This window comes from Castanea sativa, chromosome 9, assembly GCF_040712315.1.
Source record: "Castanea sativa cultivar Marrone di Chiusa Pesio chromosome 9, ASM4071231v1".
Lineage (NCBI taxonomy): Eukaryota > Viridiplantae > Streptophyta > Magnoliopsida > Fagales > Fagaceae > Castanea > Castanea sativa.
This window is the reverse complement of record NC_134021.1, coordinates 33040963-33064375: the sequence shown is the minus strand read 5'-3', so window position 1 is coordinate 33064375 and position 23413 is coordinate 33040963. Positions and strand designations below refer to the sequence as shown.

The window sequence follows — 23413 nt, the reverse complement described above, 5'->3', positions numbered from 1 at the left end:
CATTGATTACCTAGAGTTGATTTTTGTAAGACTTTTAGCCCAGTTGTTAAACCCACTATGGTATGTACAGTTTTATGTATTGCGATTTCTAAGGGTTGGGTTATATGACAAATTGATGTTCAAAATGCGTTCTTGCATGATCATCTCTCTAAAGCTATTTATATGATTCGATCCCTGGGTTTTACTTATCCCCAATTTTCCAAGCATGTTTGCAAATTGCAAAAGGCTCTATATGGCCTAAAACAGGCTCCTCATGCTTGGTTCTCATGACTCTCTGGTCATTTGCTTAATTTTGGTTTCAAAGGCTCAAGGTCAGAGTCCTCTCTGTTCATTTATCACGGTACTGCATTCACCATATTCTTTCTCATTTATGTGGATATTATTATTATTCCTAGCTCCAAACCCTTTGCTATTGATGATCTTCTTTGGCAATTGCGTTTGGATTTTGCTATTAAAGATTTGGAGAATCTCAATTTCTTTCTTGGTGTTGAGGTTGTGCCTATTCTACGGGCATTATCTTGTCTCAAAAACACTATATTCTTGGCCAAGCCAGTAAGCTCTCTTATGGCACTATTAACTAGTCTCTTTGTCTTTGAGGGTGATCCTCTTGATGATGTAACTATTGTTAAGAATATAAAGTGAGAGAGAAAAAGACTGAATAGTCTATATATTTTTATGTGAATAACATTGTATAATAGAGAGCCTTATATAGGCTAAGTATGTATGAAATACAAGTAATATGAGTGTATTACAAGTACAGTATACTGGGCTAGGCCCGATGGGCTAGACTAAATTAAGCTATATACTAACATCCCCCCTCAAACTTGAGGTGGCAAGGAGGAAGCCAACTGGAATTTGGTGAAAATATTCGCAGGTTGGTCGGTAAGGAGATGGAGAATAACTAAAGATTGTCTTTCTTGCGATGCTGGCAAGTGATGTGGCAATCGATCTCAATGTGCTAGGTGCGTTCATGGAAGACATTGTTATGAACAATGTAGATAGCACTATGATTATCACAATAAAGAGGAGTGATAGTGGGCTGTAGAGCAAATCCTTGTTAGCCAAGAGCTATCGAAGCCAGACATGCTCGCAGGTGGTGTCAGCAAGAGCATGATACTCAGCCTCAGTACTGGAACGGGAAACCACGTCCTACTTCTTGCTACGCCATGAGACAAGAGAAGTACCCAATAGGAAACAAAAACCTGTGATGGAGTATCGATTAGTTGGATCATTTGCCTAATCCGCATCTGAATAAGCATGGAGCTTGAGAGAAGACTGAAAGGAGTAGTGAAGACCATGATAAAGTGTACCCTTGACACATTGGAGAATCCGAAGAACAACAGCATAATGGACAGAACGAGGGGCATTCATGAACTCACTAACCATACTCATGACATGTTAAATATCCAGGTGAGTGACAGTGAGATAGATGAGACTACCAACCAGATGATGATAATGAGTAGTATTTGATATAGGTTCACCATCCAGGGGTGTGAGCTTGGCATTGTATTCCAAGGGAGTGGAAACCGTTTTGTTGACTATGATACCGGCCTTGGAGAGAAGGTCAGAAGCATATTTAGTTTGGAAAAGATAGTATCCATCAGAGGATGAGGTAACCTCAAGCCCAAAAAAATAGTTGAGAGTGCCCAAATCTTTCATCTCAAAATTATGACTAAGGAAGTGTTGAAGAGAGTGGATACTTGCAAAATCATCTCCAGTAATAGTCATGTCATCAACATAAAGAAGAATAAGAGTGATACCAACAGATGATCTTTAAATGAAGAGAGCAGTATCATGAGGACTCGAAGTGAAACCCTACTGAGTAACAATTGAGTTAAACTTTTCAAACCAATCCTGAGGAGCCTGCTTGAGGCCATAAAAAGCACGATGAAGGCGGAAAACTTAACGGCCTGAGTGAGTATAGCTAGAGGGTGGTTGCATGTACACTTCTTCTTGGAGGTCTCCATTAAGGAAAACATTCTTCACATCTATCAAATAAAGAGGCCAACGGTGAACGGTAGCCACAACAATGAGACATCTGACAGATGTAAGGTGAGCAACAGGAGCAAAAGTTTTCTCATAGTCAATGCCATATTCCTAAGTAAATCCTTTCACAACGAGGCGAGCCTTGTATTGTTCAACGAATCCATCAGCCTTGGTCTTAATCTTGTAAACCACCTATAACCTACTACAGACTGACCAGGAGGCAAATCAACCATATCCTAAGTGTGATTTTTGTGGAGGGCATCTAATTCTTCGGACATAGCTTGCTACCAAAGAAGGTCAGTATGTGCCTCATGATAGGTGTGAGGCTTATAGAGGGTGGCAAGAGCAAAAAAATAGTGATAATCAGTGAGATAAGAAGGAAGAACGCTTACCCGAGTAGAGCAATGAAGGTCAAGACCAATAAGAGGCTTATGGGATGGTGGTGCTACAGGATCTAGGATAGGCGGGTCATGTGTCGGGGACAAAACTGGAGATGAGTCGTCTGGATAGGCAGTCGATGTTGAAGAATCCTCCACAAATTTGGGGTAAAGAGGGAGGAAAAGATTAGTAAAAATGGGATACTTTGAGGAAGAGGACACAAAAAACTGTTGAAGACTTGTGAAAGGACGATGTTCCCAGAACTCTACATGATGGGAGACATGAAGGCGATGAGTGATGGGGTCATAGCAGTAAAAACCCTTTTAGGATACACCATATCCAAGGAAGCAACAGAGATGAGCATGAGTCTGGAGCTTTGTTTATTCATGAGGAGGAAAAGAGACAAAACAAGCACAACCAAAAACCCAAAGAGATGAGTAGTCAGGGGTTTGACCATTAAGGAGCTCAAGGGGTGATTTGTTGTGTGTGGTTGGTGATGGAACACAATTAATGGTGTAAATAGAAGTGAGTGTTGCCTTACCCTAAAAGCGCTCAAGAATAAAGGAAAAAATGAGAAGGGTGCAGACAACATCAAGAATGTGACTATGTTTTTGTTCTGCACGACCATTTTATTGAGAGGTGTAAGGACAAGGCTAGTGTAGGAGAGTACCTTTACTATCTAAAAAGGACAAGAAAGATTTATCATTATATTCTTGAGCATTATTTGGCCGAAAGATCTTAACAATGCGATTGAACTGTGTTTCAATTATTCTATGAAATGTTTGGTAAATAGACACAAGTTCAAACCTATGTGAAGTAGATAAATCCAAGTATATCGAGAAAAATCATCTACAAATATGACAAAATATCGAGATCCGGCCTCAATGAAAATTGGTGCCAAACCCCAAATATCAGAATGTATAAGATCAAAAGGTGCAGAAGAAAAAGAGTCACTATTATTAAAGGAAAATTTAGTTTTTTACCAAAATGACAGGAAGATGAGATAAAGATGTATGACCAAGATTAGCATGCCATAAATCAAGGGAGAGGGTGGTAGTAATAGAAGCAGCAGAAACAACTTGTGAAGGAATCTTCAAGTCGTGAACCTCAAACATATGTCCAACCTTACGGCTTGTCCCAAGCACTTGATCCATTCGGGGATCCTGCACATCCACATCATGATTAGTAAATAGAATATCTACTCCTAATTCACATAGTTGACCAACAGAAAGCAAATTGAGGGACAATTTTGGAATATGAAAAGTGTCACTAAGGGATAAACTAGGAGTAGAGATTGTTCCTTTATGATTAACAAGCATAGGAGTTCCATTAGCAGTGTAAGTAAAGATAGGGTGCCTTATCAGAGAATTGTGATTCATCAGAGGTCATATAGTTACAACATGCATCATCAAAAAACCAAGAATGGTTACCTAATGTGACAGAAAGGGCAGTGGAAATTCGGGATAAAACCTGTTGAATTATTGCCTCGATATCAATTGTAGTATGTAAGGAAGCAGAAGATGGACTTGTAAGAAATGATAGATCCAAGGGATACATAGCAGTTGCCCAAGGAGGAGAAACTTTATTATGCTCTTGCATGAATTTCTACAGTTTATGATAAACAGAGATATCATGGCCTATGGCACGACAAAACTCATAGTGAGTGCCTTTCAAAAATCGAGAGGAGGCACGCCCAGAGGTTAATCGGGGAAGGGCAGTGATAGCAACAATGGAGGGCTGTGGAGGAAGAGAGGGTGTAGCCAACACATGATCAGAGGATGACATGTGATAAATAGGCCGACGATTCTCCTTAGAGGTGAGCTCTTTGACTGCATTATCAAGAGAAGGAGTAGGAGATTGGCTAAGCAAAAAAACTCTAGTAGGCTCAAAATCCTCATGTAAACCCATCATGAAATGCATAAATTTACGATGACCCCGATATTTGGCAAAAAGTTCAATGTCCTCAAGATACTGTAATGGAGGATCTGCAGCAGAAAGTTGTTCCCATATAGAAGAAGTCTGAGAATAATAATCAGAAATAGACTGACCTGTCTCTTGGCGCATTTGATAAAACTTTGATTCAATGTGAAACTCCAGGCTTGAATCATTAGTGCAATTGTAGAGATTAGATAAAAATATCCAAGCAGTTGTAGTAGTACCAGGACGAGGAAAAAGACTATGAATGGAAGGTACAGAGGTATTGATAAACCAAGATAATATCTTACTTTGAATACTTTCTCATTCCTCTAGGCGTGCTTCATAATCATCCTCTACAACAGTAGTCTTAGAGGTATCGACATTAGTTGCAGCTTTGGACTTAGGTATTGGCACTAGCTTGGGAATCAAACCAGTTACATAACACCATAGTTTATGACCCTTGAGACAGACATTCATATTCTAAGACCATGCATGATAAGTAGAAGGACCATCCAGGATAACGGTGATAGGACGTACAATGTCTTGTTCGTTTTCTTGAGCCATAATGAAGAAAATCACCAAAAAGAGGGATTTAGGGACCTCAAATGAAGAAACTGAACCCAAAAATGGAATCTATGTGAAAAACTGAGTAAGATAGGCCGAATCGAAAAGTTTTGACTTTGGTCAAAAAGTCAACAGTTAACAGTCAAAGTCAACGGTCCACAATCAAAGTCAATTGTTGACGTGTGCTGACATAGGCGGATGATGCAATACGCTGACATGGTAGGATGACATCACCTAGGGCTGGCATGGCTTCACGCGAATTGAATTAGGAGTGTGGTGACACAACATCAGTACGTGGAGGCACATCAGTGGAACTAGCAGCACGTGTTCAACTTGTAGAAACTTCTGGTAGCGCGTGTAGGTGCGTGACAACTCAGACCAAGATGTTTTTGGCTGGGTTTTTCTTGGGATAGTTTGATCTATCAATTTGTGGTTGTGGTTCAATGATTTAATGAGAGAACATATTGAATCCAAGGATTGCAGTGGCTTGATGGCGGTAACTTGCTTTTGATAGTGGTTACTGGATGAAGGCAAGGCCAGTAGAAGAACGCCAGAGATGACCACAGATACCAAAAAATTAGAGGAATGGCTCTGATACCATGTTAAGAATATAAAGTGAGAGAGAGAAAGATTAAATAGTCTGTATATTCTGTGTGAATAACATTGTACAATAAAGAGTCTTATATACGCTAAATATGTGTGAAGTACAAGTAATATGAGTGTACTACAAGTACAGTATATTGGGTTAGGCCTGATGGGCTAGACTGAACTAAGCTATATACTAACAAGTATGTATAGAACCATTGTTGGAACCTTAAAGTATCTTTCCCTAACTCGCCTTGATATTAATTTCATAGTTAACAAGCTCTCTCAATACATGCATTGCCCCACATCTATTTATTGGCACTATGTCAAGCGTCTTTTGCGTTATCTCAAACAAACGCTACACTACACTTTGGTTTGCAACTCAGACGCTCTATATTCAATTCTCTTCAAGCCTGTTAGGACATATGTGTTTCACTTGTTAAGAACATATGTCATTCATTTATGTAATTGGCTAATCCTTTGACAAAACGCACTTTACTTGTAATTGGGTAGATTTATGATGAGTTTTATACTTCAAGAAACTGTGTTTCAAGATCAAGTATTGAAGTCATCAAGTCTGTCCAAGAAATAAGCTGAAAAGTGCACATTCATTAAAGCTCGACAGCTAGCTCGATAGTTAGCATGTGTCTAGGTATAAAGAGCTGTTCTAGCCCCGTGGCTCAACAGTTGCTCGACAGGATTTCGATACTTCTATTTGTCGAGGTTTAAGAAAAACAGATTCTGAGTTCTGTTTTAATTCCAATCCGTGGATGTGTTTTTGGGCCTTCTTTTCTCCTAACCCTAGACATATAAAAAGATTATTTTAAGGGCCGTAAAAGGTACGCAAGTTGCACAAGCATTGAGAAATCCTTGTTCATGTAAATTGTGACTTGAGACAAAGTTTTTGCCCTAGTTTATCTCTCTTGTGAAGAAGTTACTGTATAGTATGCACCGTAGGGTTTTGTAACCGAGCATCTTCTTGATCTTCATCGTGTGGATGAATTGAAGAACTTTGCAGCCAACAATCTTCTCTAGTTGGTGATTGAAGTCACGTACTGGGATCTGCGCAATTGGTTAGTCACGTACTTGGGAGCCGTGCATTGAAAGGAGAAATTGTCACTACAGAACAAGTCAAATTGGATATTGGGGTAAGGGTTCAACTGTAGTTTGGTAAGGTAATTGAGATTCCTTTACTTGTAACTATTTGTTGTGATAATAGTGGAATTTCAGGAGTGGTGACTTTAAAATCACTTGGTGGGGTTTTTGTCATGTAGGTTTTCCCAATTTCGTAAAGAAATCACCGTGTCATTTATTTTCCGCTGCATACTTAGTTTAATTGATGATTTGTTTGTGCTATCACGCTTGGCATGTTAATTTGATTAATTAATAACTTGGCTAATTAATCAACTTAATTCGTCACAATGGGTCAATACGTATTTGGCCTATCAAGTGGTATTAGAGCAGGCACACTCTAATTAGGGTTAATCTTTGTGTGTGATCCATTGACCCCTGTTTGTCATGGATAGAGGTCAGTCTCTAATTATACCTCCATTGTTTGATGATACTAACTATGCATACTGGAAAGTACGCATGAGAGCTTTCTTACAGTCTCTAGATGAGAAGGTGTGGCAAGTTGTGGAGATAGGCTGGACCAAGCCTAAAGAAGCACTGGCCAATTGGGATGATGCTAAGATCAAGGTGGCAAACTTCAACAACAGAGCATTGTATGCCTTATTCAGTGCGGTCACTAATGAGGAGTTCAAGAAGATATCCTCCATTCTAAGGAAGCATGGACCATCCTTCAGACAACCTATGAGGGAACACAGGCTGTCAAAGATTCAAAACTCCAGAGGCTCACTACAAGCTTTGAAGAAATTAAGATGGAGGAGGATGAGTCGTTCGATGAATTCTATGCCAAGCTCAAGGACATAGTGAACTCGGCCTTTAATCTTGGGGAAACCAATCCTGAACCCAAGATTGTGAGAAAAGTGCTCAGATTTCTGCTCGAGAGATTCCATGCCAAGATCATGGCAATAGAAGAATCAAAGGATATTGACAAGATTCTTCTGACTGAGCTGGTTGGTAATCTGCAAACCTATGAGCTAGGGTTGACTAGAATTGGCAAGTCGGCTAAAGGCAAGAGCATGGCACTGAAGGCCAAGAGCAGTGAGATAGATGAGTCTTCAAACGATGAAGATTCTAAGATGAAGTCCTACATCACCAGACAATTCAAGAAATTCATGAAAAATGCCAATGGAAAAGGCTTCGACAAGGACCGTAGGCAATGCAGTTCTTTTTAGTTCAAGAGCCAAGATAAAGGGAAGAAGGATGCTAGGGATGACGGTCAGTACATTATTCCCGCAGGACCCAAGTGTTTCGGGTGTCAAGGTTTCGGTCACATGAAACAAGAGTGTCCCACATATCTCGAGAGCATTGGGAAGAGTAAGGCACTTGTTGCTACCTTGAGCGACACTAAGCCTGAGGATGATTTCGACAATGAGGATGATGGAATTTTAAATGCCTTCATCGCCATTGTCAATCCTACTGAGGGGATTGTGGAAGACGTGGATGAAGAAGAGGAACTGGTGGAATCCAAGTTTGAAAAGATGGATGATCAAGATGATATCTATACTGCTTATGAAAAAACAGTACAAGCTTTCTGAGAAGCATGAGAAACTTTATAGGCAAGCCATCAAGAAGCTCAGTGATGTGGAACTTGACCGTGAAGAGCTTTCCACTAAGTTTGATGAAGCTAATCAGACTATTAGGGCACTGAGATTCGAGAACAATTTCTTGGCTGAGAAGACCAAGAAGCTTGAAGCGGAGTTGTTTCAAGTTAAAGCTCAATTGGAGAGGACTTCAAGTGCGAAGCTAGATAAGATGCTTAGCATTCAGAAATCTGCTTCTGATCGAACAGGATTAGGGTATGAATTCTCTTCCTCTAATATTGCTTTTGCTAGTACTATTGTTTTTGTTCCTCCTACTAATAACCTTAATTTTGAGAACAAAGATGTTAAAACTGAATTAGCAAGTGAGAACCTAGACAAGGGTAAGTCCATCTTAGGAGCACCCCTTAAGCTTGAGAAGAAGGAAACTAAAAATCCTAGGACTAAGAAGGCTAACTCTCAAAAGCCTAAACAGAAGAAGCAGCATCTCTGTCATCATTGTGCTATTGCCGGTCATACTCGATCAAATTGCTATAAGTGGTTAGCCACTCAACAGAGCAATGGCATGATAGTATTTGGGAACCAGAATCAGCTTCAAACCTCTCTTGCTCCTCTTGGAGATCTTCTCAAAGCCCTCATGTTCCTTTCAAAGTTGAACAGTTTCAATCCTTCCCCCTCATCACCAGTTCAAGGATTTAAAAAAAGGAAAGATTCTTCCAAGGTGTGGAAGGAAAAGGATTCCAAGTGATTTATTCACTTTTTTTCTCTCTCCCCCTTTGTGTTTTTGTTTTTGCATTACTTGTGTGTTTTGCTTTGCTGTTTTGAGTCAGTCTAGTTTTATGCATTGTTTTGCTTTGTTTAACATGTTTTTGTTTGTTTACTTTCAGTTTGTGTTTTATTTTGTTTTTCAGATAAAAATAAAAATAAAAATGAAAAAATATAAAAATAGTGTGTGTATGTGTACATCGGTTCTTGTGAACCTTAAAATGGCCATTGAAACAGAGTTTTCTAAATTTTGTATCTCTTATAACTTAGATGAGCATTCTGTATGCATAACTAAGTAAGTGAGCTTTGTGGCTCTTTGTTTGTGATGAGTAAGGTTAAGTGATCTCTTGTACTTAACTCTTGTGTCATTCTTTTTGACGGGTAGGACTAGAAAATCCTAAGGGAAAGGCATAAATAACCATCTCACCATTGTTACCCGCCAATCATGATATGACATCTATATGCTTCGGTATAGCAAAAGTGCAATGTCAATGACATCTGTATGTTTCGGCATAGCAAAAGTGCAATGTCAAAAGGCTTAACATAATTGGGTATTTCTTTTCTCTCCTTTGTATACCCATGGATAGTTTGCTTAATTAAAAGAAAATATGCAAAGAAAATAAAAGCAAAAAGATCAAAAATGCTTTAAACATGATTGCAAGTGTGTTTTCTAGGAGATGTGGGAGTTATAGGATGTACTTTAAAGATGATAGTCCCCATCAAACAGTTATGATTGTGTGTGAGTTAAAGTGATTTTCTCATATCTCAAATCGTCACAACATAGAGACACTTATGCAATCTTACGATGTTTTCACACACAACACGAAATATTCTTTGCTACTTTTGATACATGTGCAGGTACAATGTGATTTAGCCATCACAAGGTTTACACGTGTTGATGAATATTCACTAAATTGTCTTAACTTGTTTTTGAAATATAAAATCGGTTAGACTTGTTTAGTGTGTGAGTGTGTGTTTTGGGATCCATGTGCTTCAGATTGTTGTTAAGAGATGATTTTGAGAGTCTAATATGTTGATTGGATCTTTGGTTGAGTTGCATGCGTGATTGCATTCATGTTTGTGTTTTTTCCCTCTCAAAAAACTACTTTTAAAAGCTGGCTCGACACCTCCTCGATACTTGGCTGTCTGTCGAGCTTTCTACTTTTTTCTTATCGCAATCTCAACAACTTCTTGACAGCTTCTAGATTGATCGAGAAACCTTCTGACCTCTCGATAGCTTCTCGACACCTGGTGGATCGATCGAGCTTCTATTCTCGTGTCCTTACTTTGGTCCTCGACACCTTTTCAATAGCTCTATCTATCCACAATGTTTTGCTCGACACCTTCCTCGACAAATGTCTCGACACCTCTCGACACTTGTATCTATCGAGATTTACTGAACCTCTTTTTAAAGGCTCTATGCGATCCGGTTCTTCATTTCTCTCGATCTCTCTCTCGATAACTCTGTCTCTTCACCTTCCAAACATCTTTCTCTCACTCCAAACCTTTACCCAAAGTTTCCTTACGCTTATTCAGGTTTTTCTTCACTTGGTAAGCACCTAATCTTTCTCATTTACATGCATTTCATGTTTTGAAACCTAGGTTTTGGGGTTTTTGAAAAATTTTGGGGTTTTTCACATTTGATGATTTAATCTTAAAAACTCCATACATTGCATCACATTAGCATTCAAACAGTATTCTCATGCGTTTAGATGTGTGCACACTATTTGTGTGCTGGTAGGATTGGATTGGGCTGAGCCCATGATGCTGTTTATATTGCATGTCACATGTTCATGCATTTCCCATGCATACGTTCTCTCTTTTCACTATACTTGTTATATTTGAATTGTTTTGGGACTTTCCTGAGTGTTTCTTTCTCCCCCCTCTCTTTTTGTTTACGTTAGTAGTGTCTATGGCACCAAAATGTAAGTCTATTTCATCCCAGAACCCTTTCCGTTCTAGGGGCTCTTCATCTTCTGATCCTACTCCTTTTTCTGTTCGGTTCCGTGATGGGAAAGCCCATCAAGACTTCTCGGAGAACTTTTTTAAACAAGGTGTTCACTCGGAACGCCAAGTTGTTCTGGTGGACTTCGTCGACACTAGCCTTCCCGATGTCTTTCACAAACGGGAATGGGAGTCACTGTGTGATGTCCTGGTCACTTGTGACATCCTGGTCACTTGTCCTTCCGTGCTGATCCAGGAGTTTCTCTCCAACATGCATGGATTTGATTCTTCAGTATCTCTCTTTCACACTCGCGTTCGAGGTACGCACATAGTTGTCACACCAGAGTTGGTATCTGATGTGCTTCAGGCTACGAGGGTTGTGCATCCTGATTGCCCCGGTTGTAAGCATCTACGGACAGTGTCCAAAGACGAGATGATCACAGCTTTCTATGAGCGCCCTTCTGATTGGGGTGAACACCAGTTTACATTATGTCGACCTTTTGCTAAAGGTCCTCATTTCTTGAACATGGATATGACTTTTGTTTTGTATCCTCTCTCTCACTACAACTCTATCACAAAGCCTCGTGCTCACTTTCTGTTGTCTCTTCTTAAGGATCTTACAATTGACTTTCCTTCACATTTTATCTTCTCTATCATAGATGTGTATAAGGATTCAGCTACCCGTGATAAGCTCATCTTTCCTTCTGCTATCACGAGGATTTTACGCCACTTTTCCATCCTTTTTCCCTTCTCCGACCCTTTTCATGTCATGGTTGCCATAGACGCCGCTACCGTCAAACGTAGTTAGGCGCAGTTTAGGTCGCGACAGACGGATTTAGCAGCTCTTTCCTCCCATTTCACTCCATCTAGATCTGCTTGAGCCTCATCTGCTCCCTCCTCTTCTATAAGTGATGTGTCACTAGGAGACATCATGGCGCAGCTTCAGCGCATGGATGCTGGCCTAGATACGCTCTCTACAGAGTTGTATCAGGTGAATGTTCGTGTTGGTTGCATTGCTCAGCGACAAGCGACCAGGGGTGGTTTTGCTCCTGAGGTTTCTCCTCCACCACATCCTATGGCTTCCGAGTCTGAGGATGACGATGGTGATGGTGATGGTGATGGTGATGATGCTTCGGATGATGATGATGGAGATGCTAGCTCTACTGATGAGATGTCTACTTGACGCTCTACCCTTTGTCACTCGTGACAAAAAGGGGGAGTAGTTTGGGTTATGAGAGTAGTCATACTTAGGGGAGAGCTTGTATAGGGACATTATTGATAGGGGGAGTGTTGTTGTTTGAGGGATGTAGTGATAATTACTTGTATCTTTTTTTTTTCTCTACTTTAGATACATTGTCTTCTTATACCTAAGTCTTGTGACCATTTTATGACATACATTGGACTTATTATCTTTATATGTTGTATGTTTCTTTCACCTATTTCTACATGTGTTGTTTCTTTTCTTTCTTTATACACATGATTCTTATACTTGTATGCAATCTATTTTTTTTGTTTCACACTAAGATGCCTTGATGAGTTTTGTTTAAAGTGTTTCAGAAATACAGGTTGTCAAAGTCTACTTGCTATAAACTCTCTCCTTGCAAAATTTTTCAAGAGTTTGTGTTAGGTTAGATTTTATTGTATTCAACAAGTGAATATGAGTTGAGTGATTTGTGACTTCTTTCATATGTTCATTTGTTAGTTGTGGTTTTGTCACAAATTGCCAAAGGGGGAATTGTTAGGACATATGTGTTTCACTTGTTAAGAACATATGTCATTCATTTATGTAATTGGCTAATCCTTTGACAAAACGCACTTTACTTATAATTGGGTAGATTTAGGATGAGTTTTATACTTCAAGAAACTGTGTTTTAAGATCAAGTGTTGAAATCAACAAGTCTGTCCAAGAAACAAACTGAAAAGTGTACATTCATTAAAGCTCGATAGCTAGCTCGACAACTAGCATGTGTCTAGGTTTAAAGAGATATTCTAGCCTCGTGGCTCGACAGCATCTTGATACCTTTATCTGTTGAGGTTTAAGAAAAACAGATTTTGAGTTCTGTTTTAATTCCAATCCGTGAATGTGTCTTTGGGTCATATTTTCTCCTAACTCTAGACATATAAAATAATTATTTTAAGGGCCGTCAAAGGTACGCAAGTTGCACAAGTATTGAGAACTTGTTCATGCAAATTGTGACTTGAGACAAAGTTCTTGCCCTAGTTCATCTCTCTTGTGAAGAAGTTGCTGTGTAGTATGCACCATAGGGTTTTGTAACCGAGCATCTTCTTGATCTTCATCATGTGGATGAATTGAAAAACTTTGCAGCCAACAATCTTCTCTAGTTGGTGATTGAAGTCGTGTACTAGGATCCGCACAATTGGTTAGTCATGTACTTGGGAGCCGTGCATTGAAATGAGAGATTGTCACTACAGAACAAGTCCAATTGGGTATTGGGGAAAGGCTTCAATTGTAGGTTGGTAAGGTACTTTGGATTCCTTTACTTGTAACTGCTTGTTGTGATAATAGTGGAATTTTGGAAGTGGTGACCTTAAAATCACTCAATGGGGTTTTATTAATAACTTGGCTAATTAATCAACTTAATTCATCACAAGGGGTCAATACGTATTTGGCCTATCAAAGCCTTTAGTGATGTAGATTGGGCTAGCTGTTGACCATGATGATCATCAATCTAATGGAGGTTTCTACATTTTTCTAGGTGATAATCTCATTTCATGGGGTTGTAAGAACCAAGTCGCTGTGGTCACTCCAATACAGAAGGTGAGTACAAAACCCATGCTAATGCTACTGCAGAGGTTAAATGGCTATGAGTTCTTTTATTCGAATTTGATGCTCTTGTGTCATAGTCTCCTATTCTCTGGAGTGATAGCATTGGAGCTACCTATCTATCTTCAAAACCTATTTTCCATGCTCACATAAAGCATGTGGAATTGATTTTCACTTTGTTCATGATATGGTTGTCGATGGCTCTCTTGTTATTTGTTTTCTATCTAGTCGAGATCAGCTAGCTAATATCTTTACAAAGCTATTATCTTCTTCCAAATTTGCTCTACTTTGGACCAACCTCACTATAGTTCCCATAATGTTGAGCTTGCGAGGGCATGTTAAAAATAAGAGCTAGCTTACAGATTCCAAGAGTTCAAGTAGTTGTGATAAGTGATAACTATAATACAAAATACAAACTCAAACAAATCTATAGATTGTGATAAGATAAGATAGAGTTCTTTGTATTTCAAACTCCTTTTGTATCTCAAACTCATTGTATCTGTACATTCTAATATAAAATGTAGAGCCTTCCCTGTATTTTGGCAAGGTTGTGTAGAGTCCATATTTTTAGGTTGGAAAACTGTGATAAAATGTAATCCATTTATATTATTTTTGGTAAGTCTTGATTGTGTTAAATGTGCACTTCAATGTCTAGGACAAAGACCCAAGTTCAGATCAAGAAATAATCGATTTAGAGTAAGAAAACAAAGTTTCTTCTAGTTCAACTTCTGGCTCGACATTTGGCTTGATTGATCAATAATTTTGATTGTAGCTTGACACCTAGTTTGATTGATCGAGATTGCGATATCAGCAAAAATTTGAAACGCAAAAAAGCCTATAACCTACGCGTTTTAAGCACAATTCGTGATCCTTTTTTTGTGATATTTAAAGGACTTCATAAGCTATCCCTAGAGAAGCTTTCAGAGAGAGAAATCACCGTTTCAACAGCTTAGGTTTGTATAACTGAGTTTCTATCAATCTTACTATATTGGAGATGTTCAAAGTAGATCTGAGCCTCCATCTATTCAACCCATGAGAGTTCAAGAGCACATAAAGAAGAATCAACACAGTGTTGTTGCTGCTTTAGTGTAGATCTTGTATGAAGCCATATAGAAATCCAGTTTATGGCAGTTGCTAGTCAAAACCTTCAAGTCGATTTCTTAGAGCCACAAACAGGGAAGTTTGTGTGAAATTAGTTAACCACAATTATTGATCTAAAATGTTCGAGTGGAGATCTCCAAGTCACAAACAAAAAATTTTGTATGCAACAGTTTCATTGTAGAAGAGTCTATAGATTTAGAGCTATGTATGGTCACGCCAGTAAGTACTACATGAAGTAGCAATAAATTTAGGGCTAAGTCTATTGTACAAACTTCAATTATATTAGTAAATTGTTGTCTTGAGAATTTTTTAAGTTAAATCTTCTCTAGGTTTTATACTTTGAAACAATAGTTTCAAAAGTTTTTCTAGATTATCATTCTTGGTGTTCATATGATCTATGTTTATTTGATTTAGATCTAATGCATAATTAATTTAATTAATTAATTGGCTAAGATTTGATAGAATTTGAGACAATTGAGATCTAATATCCTAATAGAGTGAAAACTCAAATCAATTTTCTATTATGTCTTGACATACTTCATTACCAAATTTGTGGGTGCTTTTACTGCTTTCATTTTTGTTATTTGTCTTAGATATGGTATTTTATTTATGTATGTAATTAATACATGTGTTTGTGTGTTACTGAATTCCATAACAAACTTGTTGAATTCTTTTATTTATTTTACTGCATAAATTGTTTCTGATCCAAAATAAGAATTTTGGATTGGTATTAGAGTATTTAGAACACATGAATCTAAAACATATTTTACAAAGCATCTTTTTAAAAATAACATCTAAAACAATATATATATATATATATATATATATATATATATATAAAAGAGCTGATTTGATAACGTTATTCTAGTAATATTGTTTAAGTGTTGTGAAAATACGTGTTGTGTTGTTTAAACAATAAAATCAATAATTAGACTTTTTTTTATTATTATTATTTTTTTTTAAGTATGAATGCTGTAATAAATTTTTGTAACAAACAGCTTTGAATTTTTTGTACGAACACTGTGTACTGGAGACTGTCGGGGGTAGTTGGCACTTGTGAATAAGCAAGCCCCACGACGTAGAATATAGAGACAACAGAACTATCAAAGTTTTCTGTAGGTGGTACCTTCCACAAATTGTTGGTTCTAAATTCTAAAAGTTTCTAAACAAACAGTCAAAATCGAAAATCCCATGACCAACCAGCTCGATATATATATTTATTCAAAATAATGAAATTTGCTAGTATAATATAATATTACTCGAGAATGAGCATCGACTGGTTCTATAATACTACTATATATAATTCGATGTTCTAAGCAACTAATAAGTCTAAAACTAATTGCATTAGTATTTTATAACATAACATGACGCAAATCAACCGCATATACTGTCGGGAATCTCGTGATATCCACGCTTAGCACGGTTCGAGGCTTCCAATCACTACGCTGTCTTGTGATCTTGATTCTTGTATATTATATTATTATATGATAATTATGACAAAATTTTAAATTTTTTTGCTTCTGTTTTATAATAATAATATTATTATATTCTTATAAAAAATATATATTATTATTTTATTATTAGTTCCAGGCACCAATTAATTTTAGTATTAATATTCAAGTTCAAAAACTTCACTTGATAATAAATTTTTTTCACCAATTGAGCAAATTACAATCCTCCCCATTCATCATGTATGTTGTACGTATTCCCTCCCAATTTCATATAATAATCTATATTTATTTTTCTATGAATGATTTTACATAATAGTTAATTTAAACATCTCATTTGATTTCTTAAAATAAATTGAGAAAATAAATAAATAAAATTATTCATAGTATATAGCAATATACCTACAAAATAGAATATACATCAATTTGGGATTATTGTGAAAATCCAGAATTAAAAACTTTGGAAAAAGCTTAAGAGATAGAAGAGAAAAGAGATAATGGCAATTTTTAAGGTTCTAGTAACCTACAAAGTTATTGAGTAGTTTTTCAAAATGTTATTTTGTGTAAAATATGAGACCGCTAATTAAAATGTTATGAGCCAAAAAATAAAATAAAAAAGATAGGCAAAAGTTGTTGTGAATGAGAGAATACAGCAAATGTGGGACACAACAAAAATTGATAATAATTTTACAATCTTTTTAAATTAGCCTATTTTCATACTTATAGTGGGTTTATGTGTGAGATTATAAACTAATTTAAAATTATTGTGACTTTTTGTCAAGTAAAGTGCTTTGTTTAGACATAAATAATTTTTTTTCACAACATCAAGCAAAAAGTGGAGTATGTTTTTTAATTAGGCCCCACCTTTGCTTTGAAGTGGCTGGCTGTGGCAGGAAAAAAAAAAAACGACTGATAGGCAAATACGTGGCTAGCTAAGATATTTTGTTGATTTAATTTAAAAAACCAGTTATATAGTTGTTTACATTTCAGACATTTAAGTGATAATTACATGGTTCGGTTATATGACAAAAGAAATTAATAAAATAGTAAAGGAAAAATTTTCCACACACGTTTTCTTAGTAATTAATGACACTGTCGGAAAGGCAATTACACTCTGAAAATGGGCCCACCCTACAAAATTTTTGCATACCCTAAAGAAATTCATTTTATTATATAGTTTAATTTGATTAAATTTGTATATACAACCTCATTTCATAATTTTATAAAATAATTTGATAGTTATAATGATTATAAGGGAGATTTGAACCCTAATTTTTAATAAACGAGAACAAGAACAAGTTATCTATTGAATTATAGAACTTTTGATATTTCTTCTTATTAATTAAGTATTAAAATCATTTAAAATATTATAATTTTATCCTATAAACTGTTCATTTAACTTGTCAGGTTTGTAATTCTTTTAAGGAATTCTTGTATGGGCATAATAAATTCAAAAAATTTTCATAACAAGTTGAATTGATGACCCATCATAGGTTGATATACATATATATATATATATATATATATATATATATATGTATGTATATATATGTATATGTATACACACACTTGAACTTACCATATATAATTCAAAATAAGGACGTTGTAAAAATCTTATAAGATCTTGTTGTATCCGTATATTTTTTTTTCTTTTTTGAATAATTGATGGAAATTACAATGAAATCTATGTGTTTTAAAATTTTTAGGTTGAAATTATAAGTTTAAAATTTTGGAATACAAAAAGGGAATATAAATTATTTATGTGCTTCTTTCAAAAAAAAAAAAAAAAAGCTTAATTTGGTATTTGTTTATGCATGTTTCAAAATCAATCTTTTTTTTCTAGTTCAATTGTACTTTTTTGACTTTTTCTAATTTATTTTCTAAACAAAATAAAAAATAAGTTATATTAAACCAAAAAGATAAAATGAAATAAATAAAGTAAAATGAGAAGTGGATGTGGATCATTACCCAAAGGAAAAGGATAGAAGTCTGATCAAGTGTCAACTACCAGCCCTGGGTCCCCATGACTGGTAGTTACAAATTGAATAAAGAAAAAACAAAAAATTATTCATTGACCTATACCTTCTACTCGGCCAGCCACCAGAGCATAAAAATCAACCACTCTACGGCTTAGAAAATAAGAGAAAACTGAGAGTAGGTGTAGCTACCTCAACAAGCTTTATTTTTTATAATCTTTTTTATTAGAACCTTAGTAAGCTAAGTACAGCTTTTTCTACTGGAAAAGATGTTACCTTATGGACTATAGGCCAAGGAATAATATTCACTAAATTAGACAACTTAAATGAAATAAATATAGTATGATTAAGATGTGGAATTAAAAAGATTCATCAAAAAAAATAAAAAATCATAAAAAAAAGATGTAGAATTAAAAAGGGGGTCTTGTTCTAAAATCAATCTTGATGTGGTAGCTGCAGTGTTTTTTCAATAATCAATCTTGATTGTTTAACTACCATATAGATACTACTGTTATATAGTCTTCAAATAGTACTAAGCAAGGTATTGTGCTCTGATTGAATCCTTACAACTTAAAGCAGTCCAGCGAGTTCAAAAGTTCACTTGAACTTCAGAGATATAGCAGTGCAACATATTGTAAGCTAAAAGCAGAGAGACAATGGTAGCATACCTTGGCCTTAAAGATTGCTGCCTTTCGAGAGAGTGAACCGAAGTAGACTTCAAGTGCCGTGCAAATGTTCCAACCTTAGAGGGAATGAGAGACTGTCATGCGAAGAAAGATGTAATCGTTAAGGAAAAGAACTGGGGTTTTTTTATTAGCAAGGTCTGTCTTACAAATCTTTCATGAGCAATATCGAGAGAGAGAGAGAGAGAGAGAGAGAGAGGCTTTACTGTCTGTTTTTGAAAGTAACGAAGATCCTGCCAAACACTGGCCACAATGTTTGTACATTCGTGAATCTTTATGGCCTGTTCCGGTAGCACGGTCAGTGATACTTACAATGACAAGTATATGGAAAATGACAAAATTTGTGAACAGTAGGTTGATCCGTTAGATTCTGTCACGCGGCTACTCAATAAAAAAAAATACACTTTTATTTCATGAAAAAAAACCACATAACAGAATTTTAAGAGGGAATCTAAGGACTAATACCTGTACCTAAGTCTTGCCTATTAGTTCTTAAAGTTTACCTTATGAGCACAATTAGTTCCTCAAGTTTCAAGCGAGTGCTATTAATCCCTCAAGTTTTGACAATGAGTGGTACTAGTTCTTTGGTTAACTTTAGTCAGAAGTATTGTTTATGTGGTTAATAGAATACTAAGTTGTCATTTTTTAATGATGTGACATTTTCAATAAAAAAAATTACAAAATTATTTACTATGGTACATCTTTTACGGTTTACTACAAGTGCTTTTACAAAATTATGAGTTCCATGTGAGTCATTATTTTTTATTGCTTTGGTAAAAAAATCTTACTCTCCAATATCTTCCTATGACCCAAGCACTTCATCTTCCTTTCTTACCATTCTCCCAACCATTGTGGTTGCAGCTGTCGTCACTATCATCACTGCTCTTCTTCTACCATATCAACTCCTCCAAATGGTCTTCATTGTTACTGCATTACCTAATACAAGCTCTATCCTTTGCCAATCTCCATGAATGTCCGTCGACTGCTAATCCCCTAAAGATCTTTATGTTTCTTTGTTTAGATTTGTTTCCAATGGATCCATAACTGCATGAAAAAATGTTTAAATTTGTTTCATTATAAATCTTCAAATATTTGAAGTATTATATTCAAGTTTTTTTTTTTTTCCAAAAAAAAGAAATTGAAAAAAAGATTGGTCATTTTTCTTTCTCCATCATGAACCGATGGTAGTCACTGTGGGAATCTTTGTTGCCTATCACTTTTGTTGCACTCAAAATATTTGTTGGTTTCTTGCTCTTGACATTAGACTATTGTGGGGACAAAAGGCCCAAGATACATTTTTGGGCCATGGGCTTGAGCCGAAGACGTTTGCTTGTCCGAGGATGGGTTAATGGTAATAACGATATCAAACTTACAGCCCCGGAAGCAAATGTGGCAGATGAGGTGAATGTAAATAATCCGAGGAAGACTACCTCCTCAACTGAGTACAGCAAGGATCAAGTGGTACATCATGTTAACTAGAATGACATTTTAAAAGGTCTTGGGAATGAAGATATGGTGAAAAAGGGGCAAGAGGGGTAAAGAAAAGATCTGAGAGAAAGCTACTACCACCGCATTGAATGCTCTGTGCCAAAGTCTCTAGCCACATTTATGAGGAAGTGATATCTGAACAATGATTTTTAGCCTTATAGCTATTACCTAGGGATTTCCAAAAGAGGCAGGTGGGACAAGTATCAAGGGGAGCAATCTGAATCTAAAGGAAGGGAGAAGGGACTAGAAGAGGAGGAGAGGTCCTATAGAGAAAGAGGAGGGAACATTTGTAAAGAATCTTTAAAGTAAGAAGAAATATAAACATTTGGTTCTCGGCTTGAGTCCGAGGATAAATTTCATCTTATAAACTTGTTCATCTACATGGTTTTGTGATCTTGGGTCATTGCCACTACCATTCAAGCTCATTAGAATCAAGATTTCTAGTCCACACTCTACAAATTCATTGTATCGGGCTCTTTAGGCCTACATCCTCCTTCTTGTTGAGCCGGGGCACCAAATTATGACCTTACAATTGGCGTTGTCTGTGGGAAATTTTGGATTTTTAGTGAGTCCAAAGTCTGTTCATGGCAAATTCAGGTCCACACCAAGTAGAGTCTAAAGGATCTCAGCATCAAGATGATGTTCACATTATTGAACAAGGTGGAGATTGGGAGGGAAGTTTACATACTACCCATATGAGTGGGAGTTAGTCACAAGGTGGAAGCAGAATCTCCCATGAAGAAGAGAGGGCTACGGCCATGCAGGTGGAAATTGATAGTTTGAAAAGAAAGTTACGTCTCGAACGATGGAGGCGGATTCAATCCATCTTTGACTCTTCTTCTGGTGAGAATGAGAATGAGGGGGATAGCTATAGGCGAAGGTTGACAACTCCCCCTAGTGAGTCTTACTTGTATGAAGATGACAGCCACCATAATCGCAAGAATAGGAGTTCATCCACTAGGGGTTTAGGAATTGATGCTATGGGTAGGGCGTTGAATCAAATTTCTAAGTCTCCCTTCACACGTAAGATTGAAGGGGGAAAGCTTTCTCGGCGTTTCACTCAGCCAACGTTCACCATGTATAATGGTCGAATTAACCCTATGGAACACATAAGCCATTTCAACCAAAGGATGGATGTGCACTCCAAGAATGAAACATTGATGTGCATGGTTTTCCCATCCAGCTTGGGGCCTGTTGCGTTGAGATGGTTTGATGGATTGGGATTAGGGTCCATTAATTCCTTTAAGGAACTCATTCGGGCATTTGGATCTCGCTTCATTACATGTAGTAGAGTCCCTCAGCCTCTAGATTCTTGGTTGTCCATGGCCATGCGAGAGGGTGAAATTTTAAAAAGGTACACAAATATATATTGGGAGATGTTCAATGAGATAGATGAGGACTTTGACGATGTGGCCATTAGAACTTTCAAGGTCGGCTTACCCGCTGAGCATTGTGTGAGGAAGTCATTAATTGGGAAACCGGTCAGTAGTGTGTGCCAGCTTATAGACCGGATTGATAAATATAAGTAGGTTAAGGAGGACCAACAGTTAGATAAAGGAAAGGTGAAGGTGGTCTATTAAGATAGGAGGGACTTCAGGTTGAACAAATACAACGACAATCGTCCTCGATGAGACTTCACTAGGCAGATTGGGGCTGGTATTGTGCCACAGGCCGTAAACACAGTATTTCGAGAGCCAGTCCATCAGATTCTGGAGAAAATCAGGAATGAACCATACTTTAAATGGCCTAACAAGATGAATGGAGACCCCGCAAGACGTAATCAAAACCTTCATTGTTAGTACCACCAGGAGTGCGGACATACCACCGAGAACTGCAAAAATCTATGGTATCATTTGGAGCAATTGGTTAAGGAGGGAAAGTGACAACAGTTCCTATATAGGCCTAATGGGCAAGCTGGTCACGCAGGTTTAGGTACTCAAGGGAACACCTCTTCGAGGCCTCTATTGGGCACCATTAATGTCATCTTTGCAACCCCTAGTAAGGCAGATTCGTGCCCCTCTCGGGTAATGACTGTGGCTCGACCACTATTCGAGAACTCTAATCATGGGCTGAAGAGAGCAAAGGTTGCACTACAATTGGAACTGAGTTTCTCGGAGAATGATAAGATTGGAACTATCAGCCACATGATGATGCTCTAGTGGCCACACTCAGGATAGGGGGTATGACGTGAGGCGTGTTATGGTGGATCAGGGTAGTGGGGCAGAAATTATGTATCCCGACTTGTATAGAGGTTTAGGATTAAAACCCAAAGACTTGACTAGTTATGATTCACCTCTAGTAGGTTTCGATGGGAATATGGTTATACTAATGGGACAAGTCAAGTTGTCGGTACAGATAGGGTTAGAAATTATGGAGGTCAACTTCACAGTGGTGGATGCATATTCTCCATACATGGCCGTTGTGGCGAGACCTTGGCTTCACGCCATGGGGGCTGTCCCTTCTACTTTGCACTTAAAGGTGAAATATCCATCCGGGGATCGGGTTGAAGAGCTGATCGGAAGCCAATCTACGATGAGGTAGTGTATGGTGGCTGCAGTTAGATATTAATCTGGAGTTGGGTCATCGGCATCAGATGATCATGATTTGTAGCAATTAAAGGAGCCGAGGTTATCAAGGGATCTATCGGTGGAAACAGAGTGTGAAGCCTTGGAGCGATTTGTTATAGGTGATAATAAAGAAAAGTATTTTTAGATAGGCACCCAGTTGCCTCCTTAGGAGAAGGAGGAGTTGGTGAAGTTCCTTAAGGGAAACCTTGATGTCTTTGCTTGGAATGCTTATAAGGCCCCGAGGGTTGATTCGAGCTTCATTTGTCATCATTTGAATGTCAACCCTACTGTGGTACGAAGGAAGTAGCCACCTCGGCGATCGTTTAAAGATTATTCTGACGCTGTCAAAGAAGAAGTAATTAAGCTCAAGAAAGCAGGAGCTACCAAAGAAGTGTTTTATCCAGATTGGTTGGCTAATACAGTGGTAGTTAAGAAGAAGAATGGAAAATGGTGGGTCTGCGTAGACTTTACTGACTTGAATAAGGCGTGTCCTAAGGATCCTTTCCCCATGCCTCGCATTGATCAGTTGATGGATGCCACGACTGGGCATCCTCAGATGA

General features: G+C 37.4%; 2 protein-coding genes across 3 annotated transcripts in view; both read right to left on the bottom strand.

Moving 5' to 3' along the window:
- Positions 1–19076, bottom strand: part of LOC142609684 (protein DETOXIFICATION 24-like) — a 49024-nt gene extending 29948 nt beyond the window's left edge. Inside the window, exons 1-2 of one of the 2 annotated variants that reach the window (XM_075781337.1) lie at positions 19005–19076; positions 18784–18875 (exon numbers count right to left, since the gene is read on the bottom strand). The gene's annotated coding sequence lies outside the window, so the exon portion shown is untranslated. The remainder of the gene's footprint in view (positions 1–18783; positions 18876–19004) is intronic. The other variant, XM_075781339.1, reaches the window with a different exon arrangement.
- LOC142609064 (uncharacterized) lies at positions 3336–4428 on the bottom strand. Its single transcript, XM_075780702.1, has 2 exons — positions 3974–4428; positions 3336–3720 (listed from the first exon to the last, which is right to left on the bottom strand). The coding sequence occupies exons 1-2, from the start codon at positions 4426–4428 to the stop codon at positions 3336–3338; spliced, it is 840 nt and encodes a 279-aa protein (XP_075636817.1).
- Positions 19077–23413: the final 4337 nt, after the last annotated feature.